General features: G+C 41.4%; 1 protein-coding gene across 1 annotated transcript in view; it reads right to left on the bottom strand.

The window, feature by feature from the left end:
• Positions 1-15,505, bottom strand: part of LOC121505969 (SH3 and cysteine-rich domain-containing protein 2-like) — a 52,757-nt gene extending 37,252 nt beyond the window's left edge. The window contains exon 1 of the mRNA XM_041781426.1: positions 14,738-15,505. Within this exon, the coding sequence (XP_041637360.1) occupies positions 14,738-14,833 (96 nt within the window). The 5' untranslated portion in view covers positions 14,834-15,505. The remainder of the gene's footprint in view (positions 1-14,737) is intronic.
• Between the last annotated feature and the right edge of the window lie 3,791 nt (positions 15,506-19,296).

Here is a 19,296-nt window from a genome sequence, read left to right on the forward strand (position 1 = left end):
ACACGGAGGGCATCCTGAAAAAATGAAAAGGTGCCACTCTAAGGCTCTTCAGAATCAAGGCAGAAATCCACGATATTCCAAAATATTCCCAGAGGTTCTACCCGGGCTTGGGTGACACGGATCCATGGCAGACGTGCGAGGTGCACAGAGGGTGGGGAAGGGAATGCCGCTCACGTTCTCTCTCTCTCTTTCTGATGGCCTCAGTCAGTCTCTTGCATCTAACTCCCTCCCTTCCCTGTCCTGGTCCTGCTCTCTCTCTTTTTCTTGTTTGCCCACTCACATCTGCCCTCCTCTCCCTCTTCCTTCTGAAAGTGTGGTAACTTTATTCCACGCAGGAAAATGGGGGGTGGTGAGATTTGGCCTTCATTCTCTTCCAAAACCCCCCTTTCCTCAAATGATCCTTGTTAGCCCCTCCTTTCCCTTTTCCCCTCTTTTCCACATACACATGCTCTATTCATTGACCACCCTCCACCCCCTTGCCTTCCTTGCGTTGCATACCTCACCTTTCTTTTTTCTCCTCCACCTCTCCACTGCAAGCATGCTCGCTCATGTCTGTGCTAATGTCACTTCAATTTTTCATCGGCAACCCCTTTTCCCGTTTCCAAATCTGCTCCGTCAAAAATATCTGCCAGCAGCTGTGACGCAGATGAGTGGACAAACGGAACAGAAGTCAGTGGGATAATTTGCAAGAATAGCTAAGCTCATCACCCCGGGATCCAGACATTGCATGTTTGGATGCACATGCACGTCATGCATGAAATCAAAGAGGACCATGTGCACATATGGGCTCAATAACAACCACCTGGCAACATGTGAATGACTTTTAGTGCAATTAAAGCTGTAGATGTGACATAATTTGACACTTCTTCTCATACTTGTAAAAGAGAAGTACAATTACAACCCAATTTTTTTGCTTGTCGTCAGCTAAAACTCAATTTAAACTACGAACTATGTCTTCCTATTTTGGTTCCCCTTAAACTGGTGTGAACATGGGATCGCTACCCTGAAAGTACCAAGGTTCTGAGACTCTAAAATGGAGCCAGAACCAGAACCATGTTCATCTGATACCACTACCAGAGAGACCTGGTACTAGAGTGGACAAGGAGAAGACCCTGTGTCAGACCCAGAACTTACTGGAATGGTTATATATCCCATTTGGCCTGGGAATGCCTTGGAATTCCTCAGGAGATGCAAGGAAATGTTGCTGTCTGGGTTGACTTTGCCTGCTGTCACTGTTACCCGACCTCAGATAAGCGGGAGGAGAAGGATGGAGGGGTAGAAATGACTAAAATGTGACAGCAAAGATACACACCCTGTGTTGAAATGTCAGTTTTTAGAGATGTGTATGGCCAAGTTCAAACATAAATTTGTTCAAAATAGTTCAAGTCTTTATGGGCAAAACTGTTTAAAGGATGAAATTGTTATTGACACTTGTCCATTTTAGTTTTAACAAGGGTGCAAGTTATACATAAGGGCGTGGCTGATATGCCGAGTCATGTTATTGTTGTTATTTGTTAGGAAGGTTCAGGCCTGAAGGTTAGATTAAGACAGCATTTTCAATATGGCAACTGCTGCAGGCTAATCCGTGTATCATTCGTTCATTTAATATTTGATTGACAATTGAATAACAAATAATGAAAAAATGTTTCATTTTCTTGTTTTCATTTCTGAAACGAAATCAAATTAACAAGAAATGATGCGTCTATTTGACTTTTGCTATAAATGTTGGGATCAGAGGATGTAATATGAAAAAACGGGCTTAAGCAGTTAATATGATTTCAATATTAATTTGTATAACTGGTACAGGTGTTGTGCTGTGCAGAAAAGCATCCTAAGAACCACATGCCCATCGCTGAGGAGTTCATGCTTCCTGGAATGATATACGGAACACAAACACTGGCACCACGTTAAGTCATGTTCCCGCACTTGTGCTCCTTCATTTGCATTCGTGCCATGTTATGGTCCACCTTGTTCTTCTGTGCCGGAGCCAGGGAAGCATGCCGTGCCCAAGCACGGAAGGGTGTACTCATGCTGCTCAAATGTACTGGACTTTTAAGCTAAAACATACCCAGGAACAGTACAGATTGCCTGGTGTGAGTGCGTCCTAACTCCATGCTGGCATTTGGATTCCCATGTATCATTCCAGGAAGCGTGAACTCCTCAGCGATGGGCATGTGGTTCTCAGGATGCTTTTCTGAGCACAACACCTGCACCAGATTACGCGAATCAATATTGCAATCAAGTTGTCTGCTTTCAGCCGTTTTTTCATATTACATTCTTCAATCCCAACGTATATCGCAAAAGTCAAAAAGACGCATCATTTCCTGTTTATTTGATTATGTTTTAGAAACCAAAACTAGAAAATGAACAGTATTTTCATTATTTGATTTGGTTTTTAAAACAGAAAAGTGAACAATGAGCCATTTTTTTCATTTATTTGTTATTCAATTATCAATCAAATATTAAATGAACAAATGATACACAGATTCAGGCTGATTTGAAGAGTAGGTTCCAATAACCAAATTGGTAATGTCACTCAGAATTTGTACTTTATTCTATGGCCTTGACATGTGACTAAAAGCTGTGAGATCATAGGGCTGATTTTTCAAACACCTCTTAAAGCTCTGTCCATAAGATACTTCTGTTCTGGAGAGTATGAACAATTAGCATTCGATTAGAGGTTCAGGGTTCCCTGCTGCAGACTGAACAGATTTAAAAATTAATTTCTTCCTGTGTCTATAAGGCTTTTAATAGTTGCAATTAAGGCAATGATGGCAATGGACTTGACTGTGATTTGTCTTGCATATTGCACTGGTATGCGAACAATCTCATGGTATTATACCATGCAATCCAAGGCGAAAAATACTGACATTACTGCACTATGTAAATTAACAAGTTTTCTTAAAATCTCACAAGCACATTTTTAAGTCCATAATGAAGTGTTCTTATCAATAACTTGATTTAGGAGTCAAAGCAATGCAAAGTGATGCCCTTTATGATCTTGGTATTTAGATTTAGGATTTTAATAAGAGCTTCATTTTCATACCCTGTGGTATTGGAGCAACACGTGTGGTAAATACTCCTTGCTCTCAAAATAGCACATTATACTATGCTCTTTATCTGTCAAGTTTTTATCTTGTTACGCCGTGTTTGTATATTGTGTGCATTGATGTATTTTTTTGTGTTACCTGCCAAGGGACTACGGATGCAGTAGACCATGCAAACTCTGCACAGAAAGGCCCTGACCAGGAAGCGAACCAGGAACCTTCTTGCTGTGAGGCACTAGCATTAGACCTTGTGTCGCCGTGCAGCCTAAGATGAACAATCCAGCATATTATGCTTTTTTTTGGTATTTAGTACCATCTTAAGGTAAAGGTAGCTTCCTTTCACTTCAAATAAAAACCTGGTTTCTATCCTAAGAGAAAACAAGCAACTTCTGGTAGACTGAGGCCCGTCCACACGGAGACGAATTCAGGAGTATACACAAAGGTTTTTTGTCGTATCAACATTACATCCACACGGAAATAGTGTTTTTTGAAACCAGGTCCCAGAGTGAATAAATCTGTAAACGTTTTGTCTCCGTGTGGACAGCCAACTGCATCTTTCTTGAAATGATTACATCATATATAGCATAGCCCACTTAAGCCGTATGTGCCCATCAAGCCAAAACAACAATGGCAGATTACAGGGTTGTGTTTGTGCTGCTGAAACTACTAAGCTTATTATGGCTTCTACACCAAAATCTGATGCTCCTTTACCACCACTGAGAACAACAAATGGTCATGGAGAACAGCATACACCAGGTGTTCTTAGAACCACCATAGAGAACAGCCAGAAGGGCAACCAGGAGAAAGTTTTGGGCAGTTTATCGTAATCTTCTTTTCCCTTTTGGTGCATTTCTGTGGCAGCATGACAGCACCACTTACAGGCTTGGCATATATACTACAGCATTTTCAGTCGTTATCAGTGGTTCCGTGCTTAGGCAGACATTTACTGAAACGATCCTGTGTTTACGGAAAACTTTTTCAAAACGAAACGGAAATATATCCTGCGGCCAAGGCCTGAAAGTAATGACATTAGCTTAACCTTGGAAAAAAGAAACTTGCCATAGAAAGAGAAATAAAAGTGGCTAAATTGAGAAGCATAATTGCCGTGCACCCAGAGCAGTTGGCAGAAAGAAAGATGCACTCTTGAGTTATATCTTGGACTTGTAGTCTTTTTCACAATTAAGTTGACAACATATGTAGAAACCTGTGAAAACAAAGAAGATGGATGGTCAAAGACACCTTTGAGAGAAAGAATGGGAAATTTCCCTCAAGAAAAACCTAAAAAAGGTGAAAAGAAGACCTCAGTCTCAACTACAACTCCTGGCTAGCTTAAAAGCAACAACTGCCAGTAACTGCAGTTTACATCTTGAGAACAGGGCACTCGGAGACTGACAGGAGGAGGATGTGGAGCAGCACAACACCTACACCCAGTGGGGAGGAGGCAGCGACAGCATTGTGCGAGAAGACGAGAGCTGGGCAAACAAGCCGGGCTGCAGGCTAGGCTAAGAGTGGCCCCACACAAACCTGTCGTACTGAGAATCTTTCTCCTGGATTCCTGCTCCCTCGCCAGCAGGATGATGACGTGAGGCTGCTGATTTCTAACCACCGCTTGGACCACTGTGTTTACTGCTACAGAGGAGACTGCCAAACATAATTTTGTTGCGTTTTTTTACAATGCAATGACAATAAATGACTACATCTACATGTACTACTACATCATAAAAGTGAAATGTTTGATATCATAAGGTGAGGTTAAAAGGCGTAATAAAGCCCTTATTTTCCATCACTGAAAGAGCAGAAAGACTCTATGGTAAGTTTTATTCTATTATTTAACCTTTACTTTACCAGGAAAACCTCAATGAGATCCTGTCCTGGCTGAGTAGTACGCAGCTGCTACCTTGCTACATGAGCTCAACTCAGGGTGCACCTGAAACATCAAGGAACTAATGGCGTTAACTCTGGACCCTAGTCACACTGCAATGAAAGACACTGAGGTCCTCTTATCTTATAGTTTTTGATGTGAGCAGCAACTTCAATTCTTGCATACATTCTCTTTATGTGTTTATGTTTCCCTATGTCCTTTGTGTTTGCGTGTACAAAAACAATTGACATGCATTTATGCAAAAACGTGTGAGGGATCGCTACATCCATGTGTACATCCATATAAAGAACAGCACTGAATCAACATAATATCAGTGGTGCAGGCACATTACATCACTCCACAGTCAGATCCATAAAGGGCTAAGAGCCAATTCATTTTGAGAAAACACCCTCTATTGATCCCTGCTGCACTCCATCACTTTCCACTGTAACAGTTACCTCAATCCATAGGCTAACCTGACACATAATCTGTGTGTGCGGATGTGTGTGTGACCCTGTCTGTGTGTAGTCTATTAACATAATGTCAGCAAAGAGCACAGCTAGGACATATTGGGGGGAATATTGTGGGGATGTTAACTCCTCTGCTGTGTTTTAAATGGATTTGGTGCTTTTGTTTTATAGACATGGGAGCTTTTTTCTCTGCAGCCAACTGGTGTAAACTGGGTTGCTAGCAGCCTCTAGTGGCCTCCAACCAACCCTCAAACACTCTCTGCAGATGTTTAACACAAAACACTGCTTTTAGAAAGACATGCATACAGACTGTGCATAAATTTAATGTTTTTTCGTTCTCTTTGGGTGCAGCCAAAATATCCATTTATATGATGCTTTGCCACCTGCTAAAAAAGCATTGATTTTGGGTCGGCTATTGGGAGTGGTGTATTTTCTCAGTACAACATTTTTGCACAGTGAGGTCAGGTTCATATTCCCCTATTCCCAATGCAACATGCCAGAGCTCAGTGAAAACACACAGGCAGGCAGGGAGGCAGACGGGAAGGCACAAGAGCACACACACTTATGAATTTGTTTCTGTGCTCACAGAAAAGGAAATTAAGACCATTATTGGATGGTAAAACTCTCAATAAAATGCCAAGCTAATGAAGTTACCAGTCCGAAGTAGCAGTTTAAAGGTTGCAGGGGCTCTGATATGCATGTTTATAAGCTTTAAAACGTACAGAGAGTGGTATTTGAGCAAAAAAAATTCAAGAACTCAAACACATCCGAGAGAGGATGTTCAAATATTTTGGTTGTACCAGAAATACTTCAAGACGAAAAGAGAAGAAGAGGGAGGGAAAAAGGATTCCACATTGACTCTGCAGCCTCCTTCTTCTGTCGCTGGAGGATTCATCACATTAAAGCTTTAATGCTAGAATAACAAAGCATCCATCATGTTGAACGTCGGCCCAGAATACAGTGAGCCTTTCAGGGCAAGAGCCTGTGATTTTTTGGGTGCAGTACTTCTGAGTGGAAGGTGAGTTTTGGGCATGTGATACACACAACGCGCAATGAATTATGTTTCCATGCCTATACTGGAGAGGCAATCTGAAAGGAGAGAATAAGAAGCCATTCATTGGACAGGCTTCCCATCACCCTCTTCTCTTTTGGCTGTCTGCAGTACTGCCTGATGTGAATTTAATGCCCCGGGGGACATTAGTTAAATGAATAGGGAGGCAAGTAAACACAAAACACAAAGGAGAGGAGAGAAGACAACAGATGTGTGGGAAAAATAAGGAAAAGGGAGACACAAAAGGGCAAGGACGTAAACGTTTACATGCACACAGTAAAGTCCAACTATGGTCATAGCTTGATAAGGCAAGGTAATTGGACTGCCGCCCTTGCTCCAGTGTGCATACATGGGAGAGTTGAATTAATGTATTGACCAGATTATGTCCACCTCTGCTACAGAAGATAACAATATGACCGGTTTGAATTAGTAATCGCGGTTCCTGTTGATCTTGCTAACAACTTAGCAAGCGGTAATCTGGTTTTATGCCATAAAGTGAAAACACAGATAAACTCAACGGCTTTGTACATTTTTTACTTTTGCCATACATGCAAACACCCTAGCTTACCTTGATATCTTAAGGCAAACAACAACATGGCTTCAGCTATGTTATGTATTTATTCCTTCAAATTAACGAGTTGAAGCTCAGTATGGAAACTGTTGTGCATTCAGAAGACAAGGAATCTAATCTTGGTCTGATACAAGACCAGCTCAGACGACACAAAATTCAGCAAAACTTTTGCCTGACTGTGCCATCGTAGCTCAATGTCAAAACTAGGGCCTGATTCTGCGCGCTGGGAATGACAAACAGTCTTGTAGATGCCCCATGACCATGACTCGACAAGACTAGCATGACAGAAATTTCTTCCATCGTCGTATAGTTTGACGCCCTGACCTGACGTCAACCATGTGAATTCTGATGCCTACCAATAAGAGAGCAATTGCTCCTTATCTTGGCATCATCATCAAGTCTGTACTTTTTCTCCCTTCTAGGGACTAATGGGTACATTTTAATTTATTTAATTTACGTAATCATATGCATACCTTGAGTTCTATGTGAAGGAGAGCTGGTCCCTATTGTCCTTCTCTTGATACATCCATAATCTGATCCATAATTGTTTCTTATTTGGCTTTTTTTTTTAACAAGCAAAATAGTGCTACAGTCGCATAGAGTGCTTCTGTCGTAGAGTGACTGACACTCTTTGAACCACTTCCCAAAGAACCTGTTAACTTGCATACAGTCGCTGATACAGCGGTGACGCCGGCATATGATGAGCAGTTAGGATCAGACTTAGTGTGGCCAGTCTGTCGGCCAAGACAGGACAAGATTTTTGATATTGTGCTGTCTTGGCCGGCCTTGAGTTGTATACTTGCAAGAGTAAATGGAATTATTTCTGTGCGCAATGCTTTTGCCACAGCTGCACTGTTTTGTTGGAAACTGAACTTTGTCTCTGTCTGTCTGGGTGGATGGGCATGCAAAAAGTTGTAAGCCAGACCCAGCACAGAAATTCAACAGCTATGTATCTTAGGGAACTTGGGACAGAATAGTGTTAGGTTCCTTGCAGATCCCTAACAACTCTCTATTCTGCTGGTTGACCTTTGTCTCTTATCTATTTGACGACGCAGTTCTGACCAGTGAGTTATTGCACGGAACAATTACTCCTCACATTACACCCACATTATCTAGATGTGTTGGTTTGACTCAGGGAAACTGATTTAGAATGGATTCAGTCAAAGTGATATGTTTACATGCATTTTAAAATTCCAGTTTTAGTCTGACTGACACATTACTTTCACTTTTTCAAGCTGTGCCTACATGTAGGAGTTGTGAAATAGAGGGAAAAAAATGGCAATATTTAGGGAGGCAAATAGGTTAAAGAGTAAATAAGAAAATAAGATGAAATAGGAGACAAAGACCAGTAAACAAAAGTCAGAGGATAAGACAAGAAAAATGAAAAAAATATAAGTAAAGTGATTCAAATGAAAGAGCAAATGAGAGGAATTAATTTAAATAAAAGACAAGGAATAAAAAGGAATGAGACAATATTATGAGGGATGATTATAATCAAGGGGAAGAAAGGAAAATAGAGAAGAAAGAGACAAGAAGACATGAGAATAAATTAAAGAGCAGAATATATGTCAAGAGCAGAGGAAAGACAAGTGGTGTTAAAGACTAGACACAGGAAAAAGACGAGAAGAGGAAATACTAGGTGAGAAAAGAGGAAAAAGGAGACAGGTAGATGAATTGGAAAGGCAAGAACAGTGGGGAAAGGGAAATGAAAAGAAGGAAAGACAGTAGGATATTAGATTTCAAAAATATATAAAAGAGACAAGACAAGAGGAGGAGGTGATTAAAGCACAGAAGACACAACAAGAGAAGAAGAAAGGCTACCAGAATGGAGGAAATTAAATGAAAAGGCAGAAAGAATTTATGCAACACAAGTTTAGGAAACCTGCTGTTTGAGGATGAGGCATGGAAGAGGGGTAAACAAAAGATAAGAATATTAAAAATATGAAACTGACATGAAAATAGAAAAACAAAGTACAGGGAGTACAATAAAAGAAAATATAAGAAACAGGAGAGAGGGAATGAAGAATAAGAGATATGAAAGAGGACAGATTAAAGAAAAAAGAAAAATCAAAATGTCTGTAGACAAGAGGAAGGAAAACTAAGTGAGCATAGTAGAATAGGTACGAAGAACATGAATATGAATGAGTGACTTAACAGGGACTTAAGTATTGCAGATTTGGTCAATACTAGTATCCTGTCTTGCATAATGGTGTGAGAACATTATATCCCAAATTTTTAAAAATCAAACTTGGAGAAGCTCTTTCCCCAAGTTTGAGAAATCAGATTTTGCAACCCAAATCAATAGATGCAATGAGAAGGTTTTACTTCTAACGCTATGGAGAAGCTGAGTTGAAAGATTGAAATATTATTGTATGCTTGGATAAGAGACAGCATGAAATTACTGACCTATTCAAATAAGGTAGTGAAGAGGCTATAGGAAGATGGTTCTCCAACTTGTACAGTGGAGCAAGTCAGGTCCCACTGGAAAGTACTGAAGAAGTTTGGACTGACACTAACCTAAGGTGAGGAAACAGTTAGTATTTGCTGAAACTCCAATCCTGTTGCTTGAAATGAGGTTGATACACCATATTTGCAACATGACATTGCATTATGAGGCATTTAATAATGCTAAGTCTGTCCAAACAACTAGTGTTTATAATATATACAGGGATATACGTAAATAACTCTGTGTGCACAATAGGGCTGAACGATTTGGAAAAATAATCTAATTGCATTGAGAGAAATATGTATAAAATTAAAAACAAACAAACAAACAAAAAACCAACAAAAAACAAAACAACAACTTATTGTTACGGTTTTAACTTTTATTGCAAATAGGATATGAATTGTTGTATTGAAGGAGTGGTTATTTTACATCCTTCTCATATACAATAAGAAAGAAAGTACAACAAATGAGGACTTGAATGATTGCATGATTATCTAATGCATAAATCTCTGCTGCAAAAAATGTTTGAAATGTATTTTGACAAAAATTTCAGGTTAAAAAAATATTGCACTGTTTGCGATTTGAAAATTGCTGCAGGCAATATTGCGATTTAATCTAATTGCCGATTAATCGCCCAGCCCTAGTGCACAATAAGTTCTCTCCAAATGTTGTCCCTCACAGCAGAGATCTGCGGATGGGAAGCGAGGAATTATTTCTGCATAAAGAAGTACTCTGAATGAGCAAAGTCAGACAGCACTCCTCTGTGGTCTGTTTCCACAAAACAGTCCGGCTTTGTTCAGTAGCCACAGTTTGCCACGGTTTGGCACAGTAAACCTGAGATTGTCCATGTTTCCACAGCTGATGCTGTCAAGCCTTGCTTGTCTCTTTTTAGGGATCCGGATCATTTGGCTCTGCTCAGTAACAAGACCTGGTCTCTTGGCTTCCTAATGGCTCTTCATTTCATACTAGTTTGCCTTTTTAAATGTGGATTCAACGACAAAAAACATGTAGGAAAGAAAACTGGCACTGAAATGGAAGCTAGCTACAGTGGTTCACATCAAAGAGCCGTTTCGTAGCACAGGCTTGTTTGTGAATGGCACATCATTACTGGGTCTCTTACCCCACGAGTTTTATGTGGTTAATAGTCTATCAGCATTTCTGTTAAAGCATGTCTATGACAAAATGAGGGGGAAAACTATTAAAGGGGCAAAGACAGCCTCTTAGCTCATTACAACACTCCTCAAGACTCTTGTCTCATTCAGCTAGACGATACTAGACACTGTAATCTGTGACACTGATCACCTCCATACCAGGTAAATTGGTTAAACTGTGGGGAAAAAAATAACTTTTGTTAAGTATGGGTATTGAACTCAATGTATGTACAAATGTTCTGATTTAGAGCTTCAAGGTACTATTTTTCTCCATGCCCACTCCTTCCTAACAACTGTCCCTCACTTCCTGTCCTCCACATGGCAATTACACATCATCAGGATCACATGACCACAAACAATCTATATCCCAAATATGACCAAAACCATGATAAATGTACTCAAGTCCATGCAAGGAAAGGAATTGTGGGAAAAAGAGAAACTGAATTGAAAAGACGAGGACACATTAACAGAAAATGGAGACAATGACGAATGAGAGGACAAAGATAAGAAGAAAAGATGAAAAAAGAAGAGGCACTAGGAGGGGAGAGTGAGAGCAACAGGAAAAAAAGAAATCAAATAAAAGACATGAAAATGAACAGAGGGTAAAACAAAAAATTGAGATGAAGAGATGAAAGGACAAGAGGAAAGTCAATGTATCAAAAGGACATAAATGGAAAGGACAGTGTAGGGGAGAGGATGTATATGGATGGGAGGGAATTAGGGATGGATGAGAACGTAACCCCCATTGTATCACAGTAGTGTCTCCATAGTAACACACTTGGAGAAAACCTTTAGCAATCATCCCCCTACCTTCCTCCCTGTTTCCACATCTCATTCTTTCAAATACAAATGCTATACATTCAAACAAACACATGCCAACAGCATTCTCAGCCTGTTGTACTCTCATTGTAACCCGGTCCTATCATGTGGGGGACCGTGTGAGCCGCGTTACCATGGAAACTGAACACCTCACAGCAGTCCACAGAGGGAAGACACGGAGCCTTACCTCTCCACTTTCACCTCCCAGTCGCATCATGTGACCAGCTGGAGTGCTGCAGCTGGAGCCACAGAGCAGCAACAGACTGAATGGATGTCACGTACATTGATAGAAATGCCCTAAATTCATGTTGTGGGGCAAAGAAAGCCATGCATAATTTGTCCTACTAAATATTGGAACTCCCTTGTAGTTTATATATACAGCTTACTCAGTAAAAAACCCTCTTCTAAACAGATGATGATCAGTTAGCTTATGTTACAAAAATCCACCATATGATGGAAAAAAAGCAAAACATATCCAAATTTACAGCAGGATATGGATGTTTTGTTAATGATATCAAACTAACATTCATCTACAAAGGACTAACAAATGCATAAATTCTAAAATCTGCTTGATATACATACATATATATATATATAGACATTTTAAAACTTTTTTTTCCTTTTTCAATAAAAATCTGTGTAGTTGCTAGAGTAAGGGAAAGGTTGATATAAAAATTTCACTATTGCTTGTGAGTCACTGGTAATATCCATCTATTTGGAGTCGCAAAAACCAAAAAATCCAATGAAACTCACAAAAAAAATAACCCCTTTATCTTAAAAAACAACAACTATTTTTATGCCTCCACGACGGAAAGAATTATGTATTTGGTTTAACTGTTTATCTGGGCCATTACTGAGAGGATGATATCTCAAGAACCCTTTTAGGGATTTTCTTCAAACTCTAGACAAATGTCTAATCTGACTCAAGGATGAAAAGATTAGATTTAGGAAGTCATATGTCAAAGGTCAAGACCACTGGACCTGATTTTGAACTCATGCTTGCAAACCTGATATCTCAAGGGGGATTTTCTTCCAACTTTGCAAAAAGTTATTTCTGACTTAAGAGCTGTTTAGGTTCAGGGCCACTGGGTCTCCTGTTCAACCTTACATGCACCTGCACATTTAAGAAATAAGATTCCTTCCAATCACACCACCACAAAACCACCCCTGCATTTCCCCTAAACCCAACACTGCACTTTCCCAGTTTCAAGATTGTATACATCCTGCATGAGTTTGTGCTAATATCCTAATAACGAGAAAAAAGCAAGTTCCAAAACTGGCACTGATTTGACTTTAATGACTTAAACTTTGACGAAAAGGAAACGTTTCTTTCATCGGGGTTATAAAACTAAGTACAAGGAACAAGTATGCAAATGCAGACTTGAGCTAAGGGTACAGTATCCATATCTAAACAAGGGGGTTTTTCCAGGGGCAAAAGTCTGTCCCATTTTACAATGTTTGCACAACAGTTGAAAAGATGGTGAGATAAAAACTGAAAAAAATGTCAAAAAAAAAAAAAAAACTCAAAAAAACAAAAAACAATTACCACTTGGATTTATTGTGTACCAGTGTTACTAAAAGTGCAAAAAAATTCAAACAAAAGCAAGGCCTGTCTGTAGACTGAAAAAAGGCCACTGCTGAGGACAAGGTAAGCAAAAGCCTTGCTGTGACTGAAGGAACATAATGGCTTTGGGCTTCATTGTACAGGGTCGAAGAGATTTATAATGAGTATGTGTGTCTGCAAAGGCAGTAACAAGCTCCACACATATTTACACACACATACAAGAGAGTGCGACAAGGGGAGTGTGGTGGAATTGAGCGCGGGTGTAGAGATAAGGAGCTGCGGCAATGGGGTGGGGGGGTTGCTGCTGGTACTGGTGGGAGGGTGTTGGGGCTTGAAAAGATGGGCGGCTGCAGCACTGCACGCTACGGCGTCACCACGAGCAAAACCCCCCATCATCACCCGACTTTATAAAACCACCACTGCCCAAATGGTTGTCATACGCAACAGCAGATAGCTCTCAGTTAAGGGGGAGTTACGTCACTGCAACACTTAAGTTTCAAACCTTTTGATTGAAAGTAAGATGAAGGTTCGAGGCTTCTATAGTGTAAAATATGAAAATAAAAAAATCAGGATATGAAGGTATAAGCATGCCCCAAAAGGTGTCTTGACTTTATGCTAATATTCTCACTCAGGGACAGATTATTTTAAAAACTGCTGAGGATGCAGCACATTAAGCTGATTTGGTCAGTGTTTTTCTGCCTTAGGACAACTGCAATGGATAAAGGTCTCTCTTTGCTCTAGAGATTCCTGTGGCGTATAAAAAAGGCAAACGGAGGAAAAAAATGAATCTGAAAAACTGATCCCATCCACTGCCACCAAGCAAAGGATTACCTCCGGCACTATATTGAGTGTCTACATTTGTGTGACTGTACATGTAAGAGGAAATAATTCTACTGAGACATACCCGGATTGTTACACATGATTAATTATCTGCCAGAGCAAAGCAAGAAAGCAAAGATTGTCCTCCGTTTTGCTCATAACATGGGCTTTGGAGAGACAGAAAAAGAAAGAGAGTATGCATCCAGCTGATACCATTCAATGAACTCCGTTTGGCCTTTCCTGCTCATACACATGTGCCATACAATCGGAATATGGCGCAGCAATGAAAGACCCACAAGCCTTTTATCAAAAACTAGCAAATACAGCATGTAAGGAATTGCAAGAGATGAATGGGGAGAATCATGAGGTCTTTCTTAGTACCAAGCAAACCCCAATAATGGTGCATTACAATTCTGCAGTTGTGAAAGCAAGGTGACCCTACATATTAGAAGAAACTACCATTTGTTCCAGGTGATTGCTGCAAGTGTACGCTTTTTAGCATACCTACAAATTCAACCCCTATGGTTCTCCACCATGTCTATCTAGAACAACTGCCTGGAGACCACTTGGAGATGTAACACTGACCTTGAATCAGCACTTAGAGGGGCATCAACCAGTCTTCTAGAGCCTGTAGTCCATGACTACTTGCCAAGCTCTTTTTTACAGCTACGTCATTTGGGAGTTTTAGTAAAGCAGGTAGAATGCCTGAAATGGTTTGCTGGTATGACTGGATACAAGACCACATCTGGTGTATTTTCTATCAGGATGAGAATTCCAGATGTCTTTTTTTTTGGTAACTATTGCAGAGAAAAGTCCCTTGCATGGGTTTCATTGAGATATGCAAGGTGGCATGTGCAGGAACAGTACTTAAAGTCCAATGACTCCCTTCTAGGTCTCCCATTCCCAGCAACCCCTTCCCCCCCTCTGTGAAGTCTTACCTTGTTTCGTTTGGCCCCCCGCAGAGGAAAGAAGCAGGCAAAGAGAAACTTGCCCCAGCTGATGACGGCAGCCAGGCACCAGTTGAGGCGAGCCATGCCTGTGTCTATCCCGTTTTGTTTGCCAGCCTCTTATCTCCGGGATAAGATCCTGCAAACCCCCTAAAATGGAACGATGACCAGTGCAAAAAAGACCCGGTGAAACAGAAGATCCTCTTTTCCAAGTCTGTGTAACAGAAATGAATAGAATCTTCCCTTAAGTCTGATGACAGCTGGGGATTGAATTTTCCTTTCAGGGATTTTCTGGCAATTTTGGCTACCTGTCTGGGTATGTGTCTGCAATTCCGATTTGTGGGGGAACAAGGGGGGGCCACTGTGGAGCTACTGGCGTCCCACAAACAGACTAGACCCTTGGATGGTCTGGAGGGACCCAAAGCATCAAGAGCCTAAAACTGCCTTCCTGTCTTTTCATCCATCTGTCTTTCCCTCTCTTTTGTCTCTTCTGCCTCCACAGCCTGGTCTCGATGAGTCAGTCTTCAAAGTGTGATGAGCACCGTCGGCTTCATAATGCGAAGAGCCCGTCGCTGATCGACGACACTGTTTCCCCTACACACACACACACTGTCATGCCCACTCTCACTGTCTCTCACGCACACGTTCAAGCACACGTACGCTCGCCTGCAAAAATCGCTGTCCTGTCACATACATCCACAGGCAGAAGAGCCCCCCTCCAGTCACACGGCTCTCCTCCAGGCACAGGATCCCCGGTGCTTCGCGTTCACACACTCCGCTTACACATACTCCTCTCTCTTTCCCTCTCTCTCTCTCTCTCTCTCTCACACACACTCTTTGCTGCTCTCTCACACATACACACATGCACTGATGCTGCAGCACTTACTCAGCCAGCGCGGGAGGAGGGGAGCAAAAGAGTGAGGAGGGGGGAGAAAAGGAGAACTGACTGGGAACAGAACGGTGGGAAGAGAGAGAAAAAAGATGGAAAACAGAAGGGGATTCTGTTGAGAATGACAGATTGAGTGTATTTGTTCAGTGTTTATATTTCAGTTGAAGCCCAGTGCTGCTGAGAAGACAACGACGTACATGTGAGCGAAAGAAGTGCGCATCAAGTAGTGATCACTAGGAGAGGTGGAGAAGCAACAGAATGAACTGAAAGACTGAATGGGAGTCAAGATGGAAGGACGAGAGACATCAGGAGAGGACATGAATGACAAAAAGGAAAACGAGCGAGTTGCAAGAGGGAAGGAACAGGGGGAAGTGTGTATTTGAGGGTTTTCAGCAGGGAGCACTGATGAATACATACACCAACATGCGCAATGTGCACACACAAATGGACACGCAGCAGCCGTCACGGTGCAAGGCTGGTACAAGGCATGCAAAGGGTGAGATGATTGTGGAGTGTGGAGAATTGGGTCGAAGAAGGGAGGAAAGAAAGAAAGCAGAGAGGACGACAGAAGAGGAGAGGAGCTGGGTGTTGAATCATTGTGTCTTGGGTGATTATTTCCCTCTCTCTCGCATACACACACACGACTGCAGGTGGTGCACAGGCTCGTTCACTGTGCTGCAGTCTCTCTACGCTTCAGTGGGAGCACATTTTCACTGCAGAACGCTTTTCTCTGCTACACCCCCCCCTTCCTTTCACCCCCAATCCCCAACCCCTCCCACCCGGCACACCACTGCCACACCAACGCAATCACAACACATCAAAGCAATGAGCGAGGGAGATAAAGTGTAGAGAGAGGATGCTGTTCTGTCAACCAAAGCTAGCTTAGCCTTAGGGGTGGGGGTGGGGGTGCTGGGGCTGTTGGGGGAAACATAACACAAATTGGTGGCCAGATGGAAATGTAGCTGCAATAAAAGAAATACAAATCTTTACAATGACAGAGAACTGCTCCCATCAGAGGCACTTCTCATATTATCAAATAAACTGAGATCTACTTTCAGTACACATGTTGGGGTATAGTCCATGTCATCTATCCATATATGTTCCTGTGTAAACAGAATCCTGCTGCAGTGGCTTATTCAAAAGTAATCTGCAGAAAATAATATAAGCATTTGCACATGTGAACAATCCATGATGTTCATGCTTAAGCCGATCACCTGTTCAATGACAGAATTGAACGGGTTGTCAGTGGGTTTACAGGTTGCAGAATGTGAAGAGCGTTTAGGCAGGCTTTGGCCCAAAATTGTACCTGAAGTAAGGTGAGTAATGGCAAGTAAGCCCACCTTAGGGCACCAGTATTTACACAACCCAGGTCATGCTCTGGATGTCCTTGCATATTACCAGGGACATCAGAGAATAATTGGTTGAAAAAATAACCAAGTCCACACCCTATAGGTGACGTAAGGGGTGGATGTGGTCAGTAAGCATGGCCTAGAGATCCACCCGGACAGGTAGTGGTGTTGCCACAAGCCCTTGGTCATGCTGTGCCTGTCCAAAGAGCCCAAACCTGCTGATGGTCTCTGGGCATATTATCAGGGGTGAAGAGGCCCAGACAAAAGAGATGCTGTCAAGCTTGACCTTGGCTGCTGATTGACTCTCATGTTTCGACATGTGTCGAGCTTGACTCTTGCCGCCCTGCCTCCCTCCTCAGCCCTGGATTGTGGCACATTGGGCCCCATGATGAATCCTAAGTGCCCTACATGTCTCAAACTTATGCACATGACTGCATATGAAGAGCAGGTGACTTTGAGGAACATCAAAAGTACCTAAATGTTTCAAAGCATGGAAGCTTTACAGTGAGGACCCGAGGTTCTCTTATAGTTGGACTTGGCAGAGAGGAAAATTGAAATTGATAGACTTTTGCAGGTCAATGATTTACTGCTTGTGCAGTGGTTCTGGGGAGAATGCAAACCCACAGGTAACTAACATTAGGGGACGCTCTGGAGTGGAACACTGGAGTATTTTTCCATTCACATCCCATCCCACTTCCACAAAAATGATCAGATCTCGTCCCAGTCCAGGGAGAATGACTCCCATACCATATTTTTTAGATGTTCTTATTTCATGTTCTCAATTAAGCAAGTTCATGGCAGTACTGATTTTATAGCATATTACTATTGTTATACGCCTTAAGAATCCATTGCCTTTGTCCATAAATAAAAAATGTCTTTACTGCTGGCTCCCAGTAAAACTACCGCTTCATTCTCTTCAAATGACGGTGATGGTCTGGTCTGTTCTCAAACCTGGCACAATCATTTCAGATTGGAACTTTACAAGATTTGCCTGATGACAGACATGGAATCTGGCCAATCCATCAGCTTTGCAAGGTTACAAAAAATATGCATAAGGTCAAAAAACAATGCTTTTCTTACATCAGACATGTTCTTACTGTCTCCAAATCTATTGCTGTTTGATCATGCCAACAACTGCAGTGTACTAATGACTCTGTGCCATCCCAACTAAATCAGGTAAGTTGTCTACCTGCAACCAGCCAGCAATCAGGCACCAAGCTGATAGAAACAAGTTTATTTATATTCAAAACTATGTTTGCATATAAAACTGGCCCACTGTTACGATCGTCCATTGAGTTTTTCCCTGTTCACTTATGCAGTTTTAAGACAAAATTGAATATGCTTAAAGAACAACTGGGCAAAGAACTTGCCCAAAAACAGGAAATGGAATGCACAGAAAGTAGAAACCTGGGAGCTTAATAGGTCAGACCACTTTACTGATGTAAACCTGGAACATGTGTATGGATGGGTAAGTGAGGGAAAGTTTATCAGAACTCAGGGAGAGGATGAAAAATGAAAGGAGGATAAAGAGCACAAACTGTTCCAGTTCCAGTACACTGAGAGGGAGAAAGTGCACCCTTTAATTTTTTATTTTAGTCCTGACTGAAGCCCTTGTACAAGATCCTCCTGTAGAGGACTACTGGCCTTTGGTAAGTTGTGTTCGTCAAAATAGTTGTAAATATTTCAGACTTTTCAATTATGCATTCTTGGCAGTTCTGTATTTCAGCAAATGTGCCATTATGTGACCTTGAAGAATCAAAGGATCAGAGATAGAAGTTGTTAGCACATGAGAGAGCCAGTCAAAGCCTCCTTTACATAAGTATGATCTAAGTGCAACCAACCGTACACTGGTGAAACAGCAAGTACCCTTACAAAAAGATTTAAGGAGTAATGGAAGCAGACATCAGATGTTTGCAAACAACAGACCAGCACAGGTTAAAGCATTGATCTGGAGTCACAGTGTGCCTGGTAAAAGCTAAAAGACATTTGACACCATAGAGACACAATCTTTGAACATATACACCAGTCATAGTCCCTGCAAAATTCATGAGAAACCTTTCTTACATGACCAGAGTCTTTTGCTAGATGTTGAATGATTAGGTACCCTTCACTCAGGATTGCCAAGAGATCCTGTCTAGACCCCAGGGATAAGTTACTTGGGTATGCTTTTCTATATATCCTCAAAAAGAATGTTCAAACCTTATGTTCAAACAAGAATGAGAGTTTGGTTTTATAGCAAGCCAAAGTGTAATTATGGACAATCTTTTATGAAAAGGTCAACCTGCTCCTGATTGGATGAGCTACTGTTAAAG

This window comes from Cheilinus undulatus, linkage group 24 (genome assembly GCF_018320785.1).
Source record: "Cheilinus undulatus linkage group 24, ASM1832078v1, whole genome shotgun sequence".
Taxonomy (NCBI): domain Eukaryota; kingdom Metazoa; phylum Chordata; class Actinopteri; order Labriformes; family Labridae; genus Cheilinus; species Cheilinus undulatus.